Here is a 13,550-nt window from a genome sequence, read left to right as displayed (position 1 = left end):
ACTGATCAACTAGTCAAAATTCAAAGTTGTTTAAAAGACATCAAATCCTGGATGTCCAGGTTTTGATGTTGTTGTTTTTATCTGCATATATTCATATCCATTTATTCATATATCCTATTGTAGTAGAATTATACTGTAAATGATAAAAAAGATCTGGTTTTGTGTTCATCGTTCTTCAGAGAGTATTCAGAGGTCACTGATGACATGCAACAAGAACTACTGATGACAAAAGACTGATTTGGTTTTATTAAGGTAAAATTATTATTATTATTAATAATAATTATTAATATATTAAATTGGTATCTGGTGTTAAACTAGATTCATTGAAGCTTGGCAATAATATTAAATTATAAATTTAAACCCGTTACACATTCCGTATTCTGTTTATGTGATTTGAAGTCTGTTATTCAAATTTGTCTGAAGTACATTCCGTCTGAGCTGCCTCTGCTGCTGTTGTGTCAACTGACTTCACAAATGCAAGTAACATATAAAATGTAGGCTTTAGACAAATACAGTAGATTGTAATATAAAGCGTAACATTCTGTCATTTTGGAGACTTACAGTGATGGACAGTGTCTTAATCCCTGCTACTGTATTGATGGTCAGGCTTGCGATGCCGTTGTCTGCAGTGACGCCCTTCACATTACCTGGATCCACCATCACTGGGACACCTTGTGCTGGAGTTTTATCAGGATTCAAAAGTTCAACCTGTTTTCAAAAAAGCAATCAAACAACAATCGGTGTTTTGTTAAACAATTTTAAACAATCAAAAAATATCTGTCTTTATAAACTGCTTAATAAATCACAGTTTATCAAGTAATCCAGTGTTACTGTCTCCTCACAGCTAAACTGCCACAGATGGGAAGTTTTGTAAATCTCTATTAATGAAGATCTGGTTTAGAATCAGAAAGAATGTCATGGACTCAGTCACTGCACCATTGTTTGTGTTCATTTCCGGTTTTGTTATTGTCACTTCCTGCCTCAGCCATTATTAGTTACTGCCAGCTTTACTTCCTGCTCCAGACCACACACCTGTTCCCCATCTAACCATCATTTGCCACTACTTAAGCACCACCTCTCACACCAACCGGTTGCCAGATTGTCTACGTGTATTAGTCAGCAATCCAGCATTGAATTCATGATCGTGACACCAGTGTATGACCCTGCTTCTCCTGACCCTGATTCATGTCTAGCCTTCGATCCTGCCTTGCCGTGAGTTGACCCTAGCCTGCCTTGTGACCACCGCTTGTCTAAACCCTGTCTGTACTGTACCTGCCTGATCTGTGTATTGACCTTTGCCTGCCTGACCACGAATTAAGTAAACTGCGTTATCACTCAAGTCTTGTCTTCGCTGTGCATGTGGGTCCGCTACCTCGGAAGCCGTGACAGTACAATCTGGCCAAACATGGACCCAGCCAGCGCCGAGACCATCCGGACCGAGCTCCAAGCCCAGGCGGAACGGATCCGCAAACAAGAGGAACAGACCGGAGTGCTGCTCCAGGAGTTAGCTCAGCACGCGGCGCGACAAGAGGCGCAGGTAAATGCGTATGGGGAAAAACTGAAGCTACTTACCCTGCAACTCACCGCGGGGCTGACGCCGGCGCCCGCTCCAGCTGTGCCCGTCGCTCCGACTCCGCGTCCTCCTGCACCGAACGTTCATCTGGGAGCTCCAGCACGCTTCTCCGGAGACTCAGGTGACTGTCGAGCGTTTATCACCCAATGTGAGATCCGACGGGCACTCGGATTGTGTTTATATTGCGGCCAGCCGGGCCACATCGCAGTAGCTTGCCCAGTAAAAGCCCCCGCTCACCACTAGTCCGGAGGATAGTGGTGAGCCAATCTTCTATGTGTAATGCCTCCGCCCGACCCGTGCCCACCGTCACCTTATCCGTGAAATCCCAGTCTGTCCAGCAAGCGGTCCTGGTGGACTCAGGTGCTGACACCAGCCTCATGGACTCCAGACTTGTGAGACGGCTAGGTGTTAGCACGGTGCCCCTGCCCGCCTCGATGGAAGCTACAGCCTTGGATGGCCACCGGCTGTGGAGGGTGACTCACCGCACCGGCCCTGTGACGTTGACATTTGCCGATGGCCACTCCGAGCAGATCCACTTCCACGTGGTCGAGTCCTCCTATCACCCAGTCGTTCTTGGATACACCTGGCTTCGCCAACACAACCCCCGCCTCGACTGGAGGACAGGAGAGGTGGTGGAGTGGGGTTCCAGCTGTCGCGATTCATGTTTCGGGGCAGGGCCCGAGACCACGGCAGAACCATCCCCGGAGTCCAGCATGGAGGAGATCGATCTGTCTGAGGTACCATCCTGCTATCATGACCTCCAAGCCTAGTCAGCAAGGTCAGAGCCACCAGCCTGCCGCCGCATCGGGCACACGACTGCGCGATCAATCTTCGCCCCAGAACCACGCCACCCAAGAGCAGACTATACCAGCTCTCCGCTCCAGAACGCCAAGCCATGACGGCGTACATCAACCAGTCCCTGGCTGCTGGCCTCATCCGTCCATCCTCCTCGCCGGCGGGGGCCGGGTTCTTCTTTGTGGGGAAGAAGGACGGGTCCCTGCGACCTTGCATTGATTACCGGGGGCTTAACGCCATCACCGTTCGGGACTCCTACCCCTTACCCTTGCTCTTGTCCGCTTTCGAGCTCCTAGCCGACGCCAAGGTCTTCACCAAGCTTGACCTGAGGAATGCTTACCATCTAGTTTGCATCAGAGAGGGGGATGAGTGGAAGACGGCTTTTAATACCCCCACCGGACACTATGAATATCTAGTCATGCCATTTGGACTCACCAACGCGCTGGCCGTCTTCCAGGCGCTGGTGAACGACGTGCTAAGGTCCATGATTAACGTGTTTTTTTTCGTCTATTTAGACGACATCCTGGTATTTTCTCGGAGTGAAGAAGAACATCGTGATCATGTACGCCAGGTCCTGAGGAAGCTGCTGGAGCACCGGTTATACGTCAAGGCCGAAAAGTGCGAGTTCCGTGTCACCACCATCTCATTCCTAGGTTTCGTGATTTCCCCGGAGGGAATTCAGATGGACCCTGCCAAGACCCAGGCTGTGACAGAGTGGCCCGTACCCCAGTCTCGTCGGGACGTCCAACGGTTCCTGGGGTTTGCAAATTTCTATAGACGCTTTATCCGCCGCTTCAGCGCAATCGCTTCCCCTCTTCATGCTCTCACTTCCCCCAGGACAACTTTCCAGTGGACCCCAGAAGCCAACCGGGCGTTTCTCCAGCTCAAGGCCAGTTTCACTTCGGCCCCGGTGCTGCGGATGCCGGACCCGGCTCGTCAGTTCGTGGTGGAGGTAGATGCATCTGACTCCGGCGTGGGTGCGGTACTATCCCAGCGTGATCCTGAAGGTGGGCGACTGCATCCATGTGCCTTCTTGTCCCGCAAACTCTCCCCTGCAGAACGCAACTACGACATTGGTAACCGGGAACTACTCGCGGTCAAGGTGGCTCTGGAAGAGTGGCGTCACTGGCTCGAGGGCGCCGAGCAGCCGTTCCTGGTGTTCACCGACCACAAGAATCTGGAATACATCAATACCGCTAAGCGTCTGAACTCCCGCCAAGCCCGTTGGTCCTTGTTTTTCTCCCGTTTCAACTTCCACCTCTCCTACCGTCCAGGGTCAAAGAACACCAAGCCGGATGCCCTATCCCGAGTCCACGAGTCAGGGGAGGAGGTGGAGACGCCATCGACTATCCTGCCCGCATCTTGCCTAGTAGGGGCGGTCACCTGGTCTGTCGAGGGTCGGGTGAAGGAGGCCACCCGGGGATTGCCTCCACACCCAGCGTGCCCGCCGAATCGGCTGTTCGTGCCCCCGGAGCTTCGGGGGGAGGTGATCCACTGGGCCCACACCTCCACTTTTAGCTGCCACCCGGGAGTCCAACGGACGGCTTTTGTGGTGGGCAGTCGTTTCTGGTGGCCGTCAGCCCTCAAAGACATCAGGGAGTACGTGGCAGCCTGCCCAGTCTGTTCGACCCACAAGACCTCAAACCAGCGCCCTCCGGGGTTCCTCCAGCCTCTGCCCGTGCCTCATCGACCCTGGTCCCACATAGCACTGGATTTCGTCATGGGGTTACCTCCCTCCGGGGACAACACAGTGGTCCTCACGGTAATTGATCGATTTTCCCGCATGACCCATTTCATTCCTCTGCCCAGACTCCCGTCAGCCAAGCAGACAGCTCAGGCAGTGCTTGAGCACGTGTTCCAGCTCCATGGTTTCCCCAAGGACGTGGTCTCCGATAGAGGACCCCAGTTTGTCTCTCGGTTCTGGCACGAGTTTTGCTCCCTGCTCGGTGCCCAGGTCAGCCTGACTTCCGGATACCACCCGGAGTCCAACGGCCAGACGGAGCGGACCAATCAGCAGTTGGAGACCGGGCTTCGTCTTCTTGCCTCCACCAGCCCATCCACCTGGAGCCAACAACTCCTCTGGGTAGAGTACGCCCACAATACCCTGCCTTGCTCCTCCACAGGTCTGTCACCGTTCCAGTGCGCATACGGCTACCAGCCCCCACTCTTCCCATCATTGGAGGGGGAGGTCGTCATCCCGTCCGCACATGCCCTCCTTCGCCGTTGTCGACGCACCTAAGGGGGCGTCGCGCTATGCTCGCGAGCCAAGAGCGCCACAAGAGGGCAGCGGATCGTCATCGATCACAGGCACCCAGCTATGCCGTAGGTCAGCAGGTGTGGCTCTCCACCAAGGACCTACCCATCAAGACCCAGTCACGTAAGCTGTCTCAAAGATTCATTGGACCCTTCGTCATAGAGCGTATCATTAACCCATCTTCTGTCAGACTCTGCTTGCCTAGAACCATGCGTATCCACCCTACCTTCCACGTCAGTCGACTCAAGCCATTCCACTCCAGCCCTCTGGTTCCCCCCACGCCCCTACCTCCTCCACCACGACTCATCGATGGGGGCCCGGCTTACACGGTCCGGGCATTGCTGAACAGTCGGCGGCGGGGTCGTGGGCTGCAGTACCTCGTTGACTGGGAGGGGTACGGACCAGAAGAGAGATCTTGGATCCCGGCACGGGACATCCTGGACCCCAGCCTCATCCGGGAGTTCCATCAAGCCCACCCGGACCTCCCTGGGCCGTCTAGGAATCCGCCCTAGACGGGGGGGTTCTGTCATGGACTCAGTCACTGCACCATTGTTTATGTTCATTTCCGGTTTTGTTATTGTCACTTCCTGCCTCAGCCATTATTAGTTACTGCCAGCTTTACTTCCTGCTCCAGACCACACACCTGTTCCCCATCTAACCATCAATTGCCACTACTTAAGCACCACCTCTCACACCAACCGGTTGCCAGATTGTCTACGTGTATTAGTCAGCAATCCAGCATTGAATTCATGATCGTGACACCAGTGTATGACCCTGCTTCTCCTGACCCTGATTCATGTCTAGCCTTCGATCCTGCCTTGCCGTGAGTTGACCCTAGCCTGCCTTGTGACCACCGCTTGTCTAAACCCTGTCTGTACTGTACCTGCCTGATCTGTGTATTGACCTTCGCCTGCCTGACCACGAATTAAGTAAACTGCGTTATCACTCAAGTCTTGTCTTCGCTGTGCATGTGGGTCCGCTACCTCGGAAGCCGTGACAAAGAAATTCCTATTAATACAGTACAACTAGAGTTGTATGGAATTAAGAACTTTAAAGCATAACTTATTTTTAAACTTATGTAGGTAATTGAAAAGTGCTTTACCGCCACATCGAAGGGCATTCCTGGTTTAAAGTATTTGGGTGTTCTTCTGAAGTTGATGGTATAAGGTGATGTGACAATCTGGATACCTCTCAACTCTGCTTCCACCATTTCACTGCCTGTTCAAACAGAAGCACAAACACATGCAGACACAACTAATTATTAGCCCAGTCTACAAACTAAAAATTGTTACTGTAACTTTCCAGCTTTTACTAAATTATATGATACTATACTAGATGCTTTGTTCTCGTGTTTGTGTCCTTGAAAGAAAACTTCATGATTTCCAATGAGGGTTGACCAAAACAATCTCAAGAAAAGAAGACAAGAATGAAGGGACACTCAGATTCCTCCATATTTTCTATACAGAGAAATTATCATTCATTCCTCTTCAGTGTTTTGCCTACCATTATATTGGGGAGGCTCCCCGAACTCCTAACGGTAGCTCCTGAACTTACAGACTTACAAACGATGTCTTTATTCAAGACACACTGTTAAAATATAACCTTTTGTTAAAAATGTAAAGCAATGTCTGAACATTTGTCTGTTAGATTCAGTTGTGCTTCTTTCAGCAAAGAGACATGATGGATCTGGCTCCACATGGTGTAACTCATTGGTGCTGTACTCTGGCTCATACAACTAACCACAAATATCAGACTGTGCTGTCAAATTTGTCTTCTACATAATCTATAGCGGGACATTCGGCCATTGAATATTAGTGCTGAGCGCGTATGCGAGGAAAAACAATGGCGGACAGAGCAGTTGAGCTCCAGCAGGTTGGCTCCAACCCCCTCTCAGCCTGACCGTGGCAAACGATCTCCCATGGCTTCTTACCGGAGGAATAAATTATAACTTCTCTGCATAGAAATGATGGCGCAATCTGAGTGTCCCTTCATTCTTAAATAATACCCAACATCGTTTTGGTCCTTGATGTCTCAATAAGGTGTCTATAACTTTTCATGCAAAAAAATGGCCCATGTGAAAACGTGTGCTTTAAGCTCTCGTCCACAATGATCTGTCTTAGGGGTGTGTGGCAAGGAAAATAGCCGTGACCCCCCGCAGGGATCAAAAGTCACAGTCGCTGAATCCACTGTAACAGCGAAAATGGCTACCTCGTCCGGTAGTGGAGTTCAACCTGACGTCTTATAAAACCCGCTAAATTCTGACTCTAAAGTCAAATGGGAGGCTGTTGAAATGGTTACACTTCGACTGGTGTAAGGTATATCTCAATGCCAATCTCACATTTCAGTCAATGTATTGATTTATATATTATGTACTTAGATTAGTGGCTGCTAACACTTATAGTAACGGTTGCCAATAAGCAACCTAAATTAATTAACAGAATATTCATAACACGACTACAGCTTGTTTGGGAGCATAGCTCGATAAACTAATATAAACCTATTTTTACACGTTTTTATCTTACTCGTGCTGCTGTTGTATCAATAAAATTTCTCCATAATGGGATCTTCAGCTGCACCTTATATTTTGCTGTATTTGTCTGTAATTAAGTGCCAATGTGGGAACGGTGAATACCTACAGAGGCATGGTGTGACAGCAACTGTTGCTTTCAAGATATTGCACATGTTTAATACTTTTTTTAATATGACATGAACCCTAATGTCAGCTCGTATCACATTGAGTGACTGAAACACAACATTGCAGGTAAATTTCGATGTCCAGGTTTGTCTGGGCGGGGCCAGAGCTGGTTCTGTGAGTGGTCTAAAGACTGTAGACGTAGACAGTCTGGGAATTTTGAAAAGGATCATTCTTAGACCAGTTTGGATAAAGTAGCAAAATGTGAAATAAGTAGGGAGTGTACTTTTAACACTCCAGAGTGTTAACATCAACCAGGGAGTCAAAAAAGTGGATTTTGCATGTGCAAGGACCTTTAAGTTAGCTTTTATGTTTGTTGTTTTTCTTTGTCTTCGTGTGGGTTTGTGCAATTGGATCCTCCTCTATTCATCGGTTATAATAATAATAATAATAATAATATATCTGTCATTTTTGGTACACTTCACATACTGCATAATAAAAGTAAAATAATAGTGAGAAACCTAAACCCTTGTTGTACAATACTTACATTTACTTACAGCTCAATTAATGTGAGAAAATACTAATGTAGCATTTATACAATACATGTACATTAATCCTGAACAGTCACAGTTTTTTGTTTTTCTTACCATTGTCTGTGATCACACTCACAGCGACATATATGGAATTCCCAACCAGCTCGAGGATGTTTGGAAACGTCTGTGTGATGTGCTCTCTCCTTAGTGTAACAGCTCCATTGCCGTTTTTAATCTAATGTGACATCACAGAAATACAGTGTTAGTATTACACTCAGTGATTAACTGGTGGGTTGGTTTGTTAGCTGTTTTTTTGTTTTTGTTTTTATTTGTTATTTATTTATCATCATAAATACTTGATATCTGCAAACAGAAAATAGGACTGAAGTAATCATCAATAAGCAAAGCTATTAAACATCACAGTATAACACAGAAATATGACAGAAATACAGCTTGTTTGTAAGTTTGTGCTTACCATGACTCTCTGAAGTGAACTGGAAAAGCTTTTTTTTTCCTGACCGTTTTGCATAACCCCAAACACAACATATGCTGCTCCCTCCACCTTTTCACCAAACAGATACCTAGAAACACAAGAAAGTCAAACTGGATGAAGACCAAAAACTGATCACAAAACGTTAACATACGAGAATTGTATGTTCTCCTCCAACAAATCTATCAAACAACAATTATAAAAAGCAATCTGTAGAAACTGAAACTCTCTACATACGTAGCTTTGATGTTGATGATGAGTTCTGGACTGTCCACATACAAGAAAGAGCTCCCAGGTGTCAGTTCAACATCAAAACTGGGCAGAACTGTAAAATTACACATTAGTTAACTGAATGTTTTATACAGTACATAAGTGTTAAGGCAAATATGGACTCACCATATTCTTTAACCTCAAACTCTACAGAGTAACTTTGCTGAGGGAGTTTATGGAACTTGGCCACAACTTTCCATCGCCCAGAACTGAAAACATGAGCAGATTAAAAACAACGATTTTAAGTGCTAGATTCCTGCTGGTTTATATATAATTCTTTCCACTTCAGTCCATTTCAGTTATTTTATGTGTCTGAAATCAAACCAAATCATCTCAAAAATCTTTACATTTCAGTGTAATGTTCTAGTTTTTTTAGCACTGTTCACTCAAATCACTTCAAGACACTCTAAGCCTGTTAGCAATGCCAGTATCCAGTAATCAACATACAGTAGTGGTGTCAAACTGATGCATCGCAGGCCACTGGTCTGCTGGTTTTCCAGCTCTCTCTGCCCCAGTTACTACTGATTACTATGACCAGGTGTGTTCAGCCAATGAGCTGCTGGAAAAGCCAACTAACACATTTGATCAATCAAGATCTGATCGCCCCATTTTGAGCATGTTTTTTTGAGCAATTGCAGACACGTGGATGATTCATTGTTAATTGCTTTTTGACATGATTAACAGTTTCCTAGTTTCACCTCTTATTGTCGCTAACAGAAAAAAACGTTTGCGTAAATAAGGATTTACGGCATGTTTTTGTGTGCAAGTACCCTTTGTACATGAGTTTCCAGGTGATTTTTACCGGAAAAGATAAAGTTTTTTTTTTATTAAAACAATGAGATTAAACATTCACCTGGCAATTTTACCAAGTTGGTATCCTCCAGAGAAAATCCCTGACTTCAACAACACTGATTCAAGTGGTGTAATGATGTTATCAGGAGTCTAAAAACATTGAACAAACAAAAGTACTTAGCTTTGATGCCAAATTTAGCAGAATGAAATGTTTTTCCAAAAGATGTCTGTCATTCATGAATGTGATCAGGTCCTTTTCATTATTTTAAGGAATAATCTGTGTTTACATTAGTACTCATTATAAACGTAACCTCACGGAAATAACTGTTCTCTTAATTATTTATATAGGGAAAATGATGTTGGAGAGTGACATGATATTATATTTGGTTCTGTGATTTAAAATATTAAATACTGTACCACAATCATAACATCAACATAATCATCAGGTTCTGTCATCTCTACAGTCTCCATTTGTGGCGTCACTGCAAACAGCCTGTAATAAACTGACAGAAAGGGAAAACAAATGTATCTATATTAGATATTAGAAATGTGACAGTTTAATACTGTTTAGATTAGTCTTTGTATCTTCCTCCTGAGGATTCCCAATATGACTAGTGGGTTTGGTCACTAGTTGCAACAAGCCTCCATTAGACTGATAGAGAGTGATCAACAGTGATGGATCTATAGATTATAGAGATAAGTTCGTAACCCCAGTGGGAGTGAGAGCAAGCTGCAGCCAAAGTTTAGTTGCAACTCTGTCTAAACCCTGGTGTAAACAAACTGTACAGTCTTTTGGGTTGCACAAGAGCCAAGGACTTTGGAGTGTGGTGCAAATACACACAGTAGTGTTCAAAGTGAGGAACAAAGTGACTATAATATCATGTTAGCACTGGGCCTATTCTGGTTTGCAGAAGGCCATTACAACACATCAAACTAATCTGAATTGATCTAGTTTCTAAATATTGTATTACTAACCATACAGTATGTACTGTAGAGACCCTGCCTGTTTTAGTCCTGACACAGCATGAACTCACCTTTAGTGTCGGGGGTGTAGATGGTCTTGTCTGTCTGAATGAAGATGTATCCAGACTGGAAGGACACTAAGACGACCTTCTCCAGCAGCCGGTCAGGGAACTGAGCTTGGAGGTAAACATACTGCTTCATGTTGGGATCTTTACTGAAGTCGGATGCAGGAAGCTACGAAAAGTATAATGAGACACAACAGTGTGAGTTACACAATGAGCCTGTCAGGACTCTACATCTAGAAGCCAACAGGACTTGAGTTACCGTTATTTGTCCGAACTGCTGGAAGTTGTTTGCTGCAGTAAGAGTCACAACTTTGCTTGTCAGTATTTTAGTTTTGGTTGGATGGTTCATCACAATGATTTCAACCCTCTGGTCTCCTCCACTACAGTCCTGACACTCCACAAAGACGTTCTCTGCTGTTCCTACCCTCAACAAGTTGGGAGCAGACATCACCTTCCTGCAGAGCGAAGAGAACAGACGAGGATGAATGTGCTGTAGCTACTGGTCATATTGTTTCAGAGATGTACTGACGTATTCAAGAATACGTTTAGGTTACTGTTCACATTTTATACTCATTATAATGATTTTTTTTTACACGCTACAGTATTTTGTTTGTCAATCCTTGTTAGACTTTATGTTCTGGTTTATTTATTTTTTGGTGTTTGCCACAAGAGCTTCCCAGCTCTTTAAAGACAACGAGCCAAAGGACCCGAATCTGTAAAAAGAGCTTCCTTCCCATCACTACTGTAAACATATGAAAACACTCGCAGACTGAGAAATTTCCTTCCAGTTTCTTTCCGCCCCCTCTCAGCTCAACTGTTGCTGGGGCAGGTACAGAGGAAACCATGAAGCACTATTAGTATAGTCTGTGAGCCCATGGCACATAAATCGCCAGTCTGAGAAATGACTGATAATTTCTCCGCATAGAAAATATGGTGGTATATGAGTGTCCCTTCATTCTTACATATTACCCGAGATCGTTTTGGTCAACCCTCAATGAAAGTTGGTGAAGTTTTCTTTTAATTACATTGCTAACTGTGGTAATTGATTATGTTTGCTTAACGCAAGTGAATACAAAGCATTTACAGTCCAACTTGTTTTTTATTTTGTTATACGATTTATGTTCGCCCATCCAGCTCCTACATTAGTTTGAAACGAATACATCGCTCAACCAGGTTGACACAGGTTGAGTCCATTGATCCTTTTCCAAGACCTTCTGTATAATTTATATGCAGCCCTGAAAATGTTCATATATGTTTTTATGTGCATAACACACACACACACACACACACACACACACACACACACACACACACACACACACACACACACACACACACACACACACACACACACACACACACACAGAATTTAACCTGTTATGAATGTGTCAGCCTGTGACTGTCAATCTGTGTTGCATCTGAATCCAGACGTAAACAGCTAGAGTACTGGCTCCTCTTCTTCCTCTCAACGTTGAAAGTGACCGTGTCTTGTTCACCAAAACACGACACAAAAGACAAGTTAAACGTGTGTTCTGACAACGCAGTAACAGCAGACAAGGCTGCTCTAATGAGAACAGCTGAAGTAATACAAAATAAAACAGAAAATGCTAATCGTGAATATGGCAACAGATAAAAACATGACAATAGCTACTAACACTAACTTATAAAATGTAGACGTCTTATAAAACCCGCTAAATTCAAAGTAAGACCAAGAAACAGTGGTCATAAATTAATCTGTTTCCATTTTCGACTTCAACTTGAACACCAGACGCCAGCTCTTTGCTCTCTGTTCTCTGCTGTGGGTACTGGGTCCCTACAGGCAGCCTCGTACTCCTCCATACAGCGTAACTCATCGGCGCTGAACTCTGGCTCATCCAACTAACCACAAATATCAGACTGTGCTGAAGTACTCGCTGTCTTCTAAATAATCTACAGCGGGACCTCTGGCCATTGAATATTAGAGCTGTAATTGTATGCAGGAAAACAATGGTGTACAGAGCAGTATCGGTCCAGCAGGCTGGCTCCACGAATACTAGGCTTGCAAGTAACGCATACTTTTGCAGTTAGCAGAACACCTGTCTTGTACAAGGAGAGTGTAAAGGTGGCACTAATAATTTAATCTTAACAATTATGTAGACATCATAATGCAATTCAGCAAAAAGGTTTAACCGTAATGTTCCAACTTCCAGCACAGTTAAAAAGGTATAAAAACGTTATCTTTACTATGACTAGCTCAAATTGGGACTGGGGAAATGTTTAGTGACAAGTGTGTAATTCAAAACTCTATACTATACTATATATATATATATAACTATAACTATAACTATATATATATATATATATATATATATATATATATATATATATATATATATATATATATATATATATATATATATATATATATATATATATATATATATATATATATATATAAAAACTCTCAGCCCATTATAAATGATCTAATGGTTACTTTGTAAAGACCCAGCAGTGAATTACGTAATGGCATTTTATCACAGCTGTGATCAGGAAGGTCTACTTACAGTGGAGCTCCATCAGCCAGAGAGGTCAGAGAGGCGAAGGCCAGAGAGGCCAGTAGCCAGAGCCGGGTCCCACTCATCCTACTGGTTCATATCTTACTGTTAAACTGAGTCTCAGCCTTTTAATCCTTTTAGCTCCTCCTCTTTGCCCCCACTCCTCCTCTTACACTTTTGTGAACTTGCCGTCAATACTTCCCAGTATCTGTTGGGAAACATTGTTTAGCTTATGTAATATTTACTTTAGAAAATGTTTGATTTGTAAATGCAATAACAAATTAACTGATGAAAAACAGAAAAAATCTATGACTACACAATTGTAATAAACCCTAAACCCTAATTAACCTGAAACAAAATTTATTGGTATAATTACTATTTTGATTCCAGGGTAACAAAAACAACCCGATATTTTAACGCTCACAAGTATAACTAAAGAAGACATTAGGAAGCTGATAAAGCGCGGACAAAGTTGAAAGATGATAGACGCTGTTGAAGTTGAAATGACGTTTTTAAGCCAAAGTATGACGACTACAGAAGCTGATGAAAAGAGGGAAGTTGGCAAAAAGTTGAACAATGGTTTCCATAGACAACCATTATTAAAGCAAAATGAAAGTTGAATAATGTTAATAGTTGAAAAAAGTGAACC

The 13,550-nt window shown here is 44.3% G+C and overlaps 1 protein-coding gene across 4 annotated transcripts in view; it reads right to left on the bottom strand.

The window, feature by feature from the left end:
* LOC114851165 (complement C3-like) overlaps positions 1–13,550 on the bottom strand; it is a 29,431-nt gene that overhangs the window by 15,625 nt on the left and 256 nt on the right. The window contains exons 2-12 of one of the 4 annotated variants that reach the window (XM_055509234.1): positions 12,911–13,109; positions 10,627–10,822; positions 10,374–10,536; positions 9,757–9,842; positions 9,401–9,489; positions 8,674–8,756; positions 8,515–8,602; positions 8,263–8,368; positions 7,902–8,022; positions 5,725–5,840; positions 562–708 (exon numbers count right to left, since the gene is read on the bottom strand). In XM_055509234.1, coding sequence (XP_055365209.1) covers positions 562–708; positions 5,725–5,840; positions 7,902–8,022; positions 8,263–8,368; positions 8,515–8,602; positions 8,674–8,756; positions 9,401–9,489; positions 9,757–9,842; positions 10,374–10,536; positions 10,627–10,822; positions 12,911–12,987 — 1,272 coding nt within the window. In that variant the 5' untranslated portion in view covers positions 12,988–13,109. Of the gene's footprint in view, positions 1–561; positions 709–5,724; positions 5,841–7,901; positions 8,023–8,262; positions 8,369–8,514; positions 8,603–8,673; positions 8,757–9,400; positions 9,490–9,756; positions 9,843–10,373; positions 10,537–10,626; positions 10,823–12,910; positions 13,113–13,550 lie in introns of those variants that run through there. The other 3 variants (XM_029142780.3, XM_055509238.1, XM_029142790.3) reach the window with 3 other exon arrangements.

Source organism: Betta splendens, chromosome 1, assembly GCF_900634795.4.
Source record: "Betta splendens chromosome 1, fBetSpl5.4, whole genome shotgun sequence".
NCBI lineage: Eukaryota > Metazoa > Chordata > Actinopteri > Anabantiformes > Osphronemidae > Betta > Betta splendens.
Note: the sequence above shows the minus strand (reverse complement) of the source record. Positions and strands in the feature narration are given on the sequence as shown.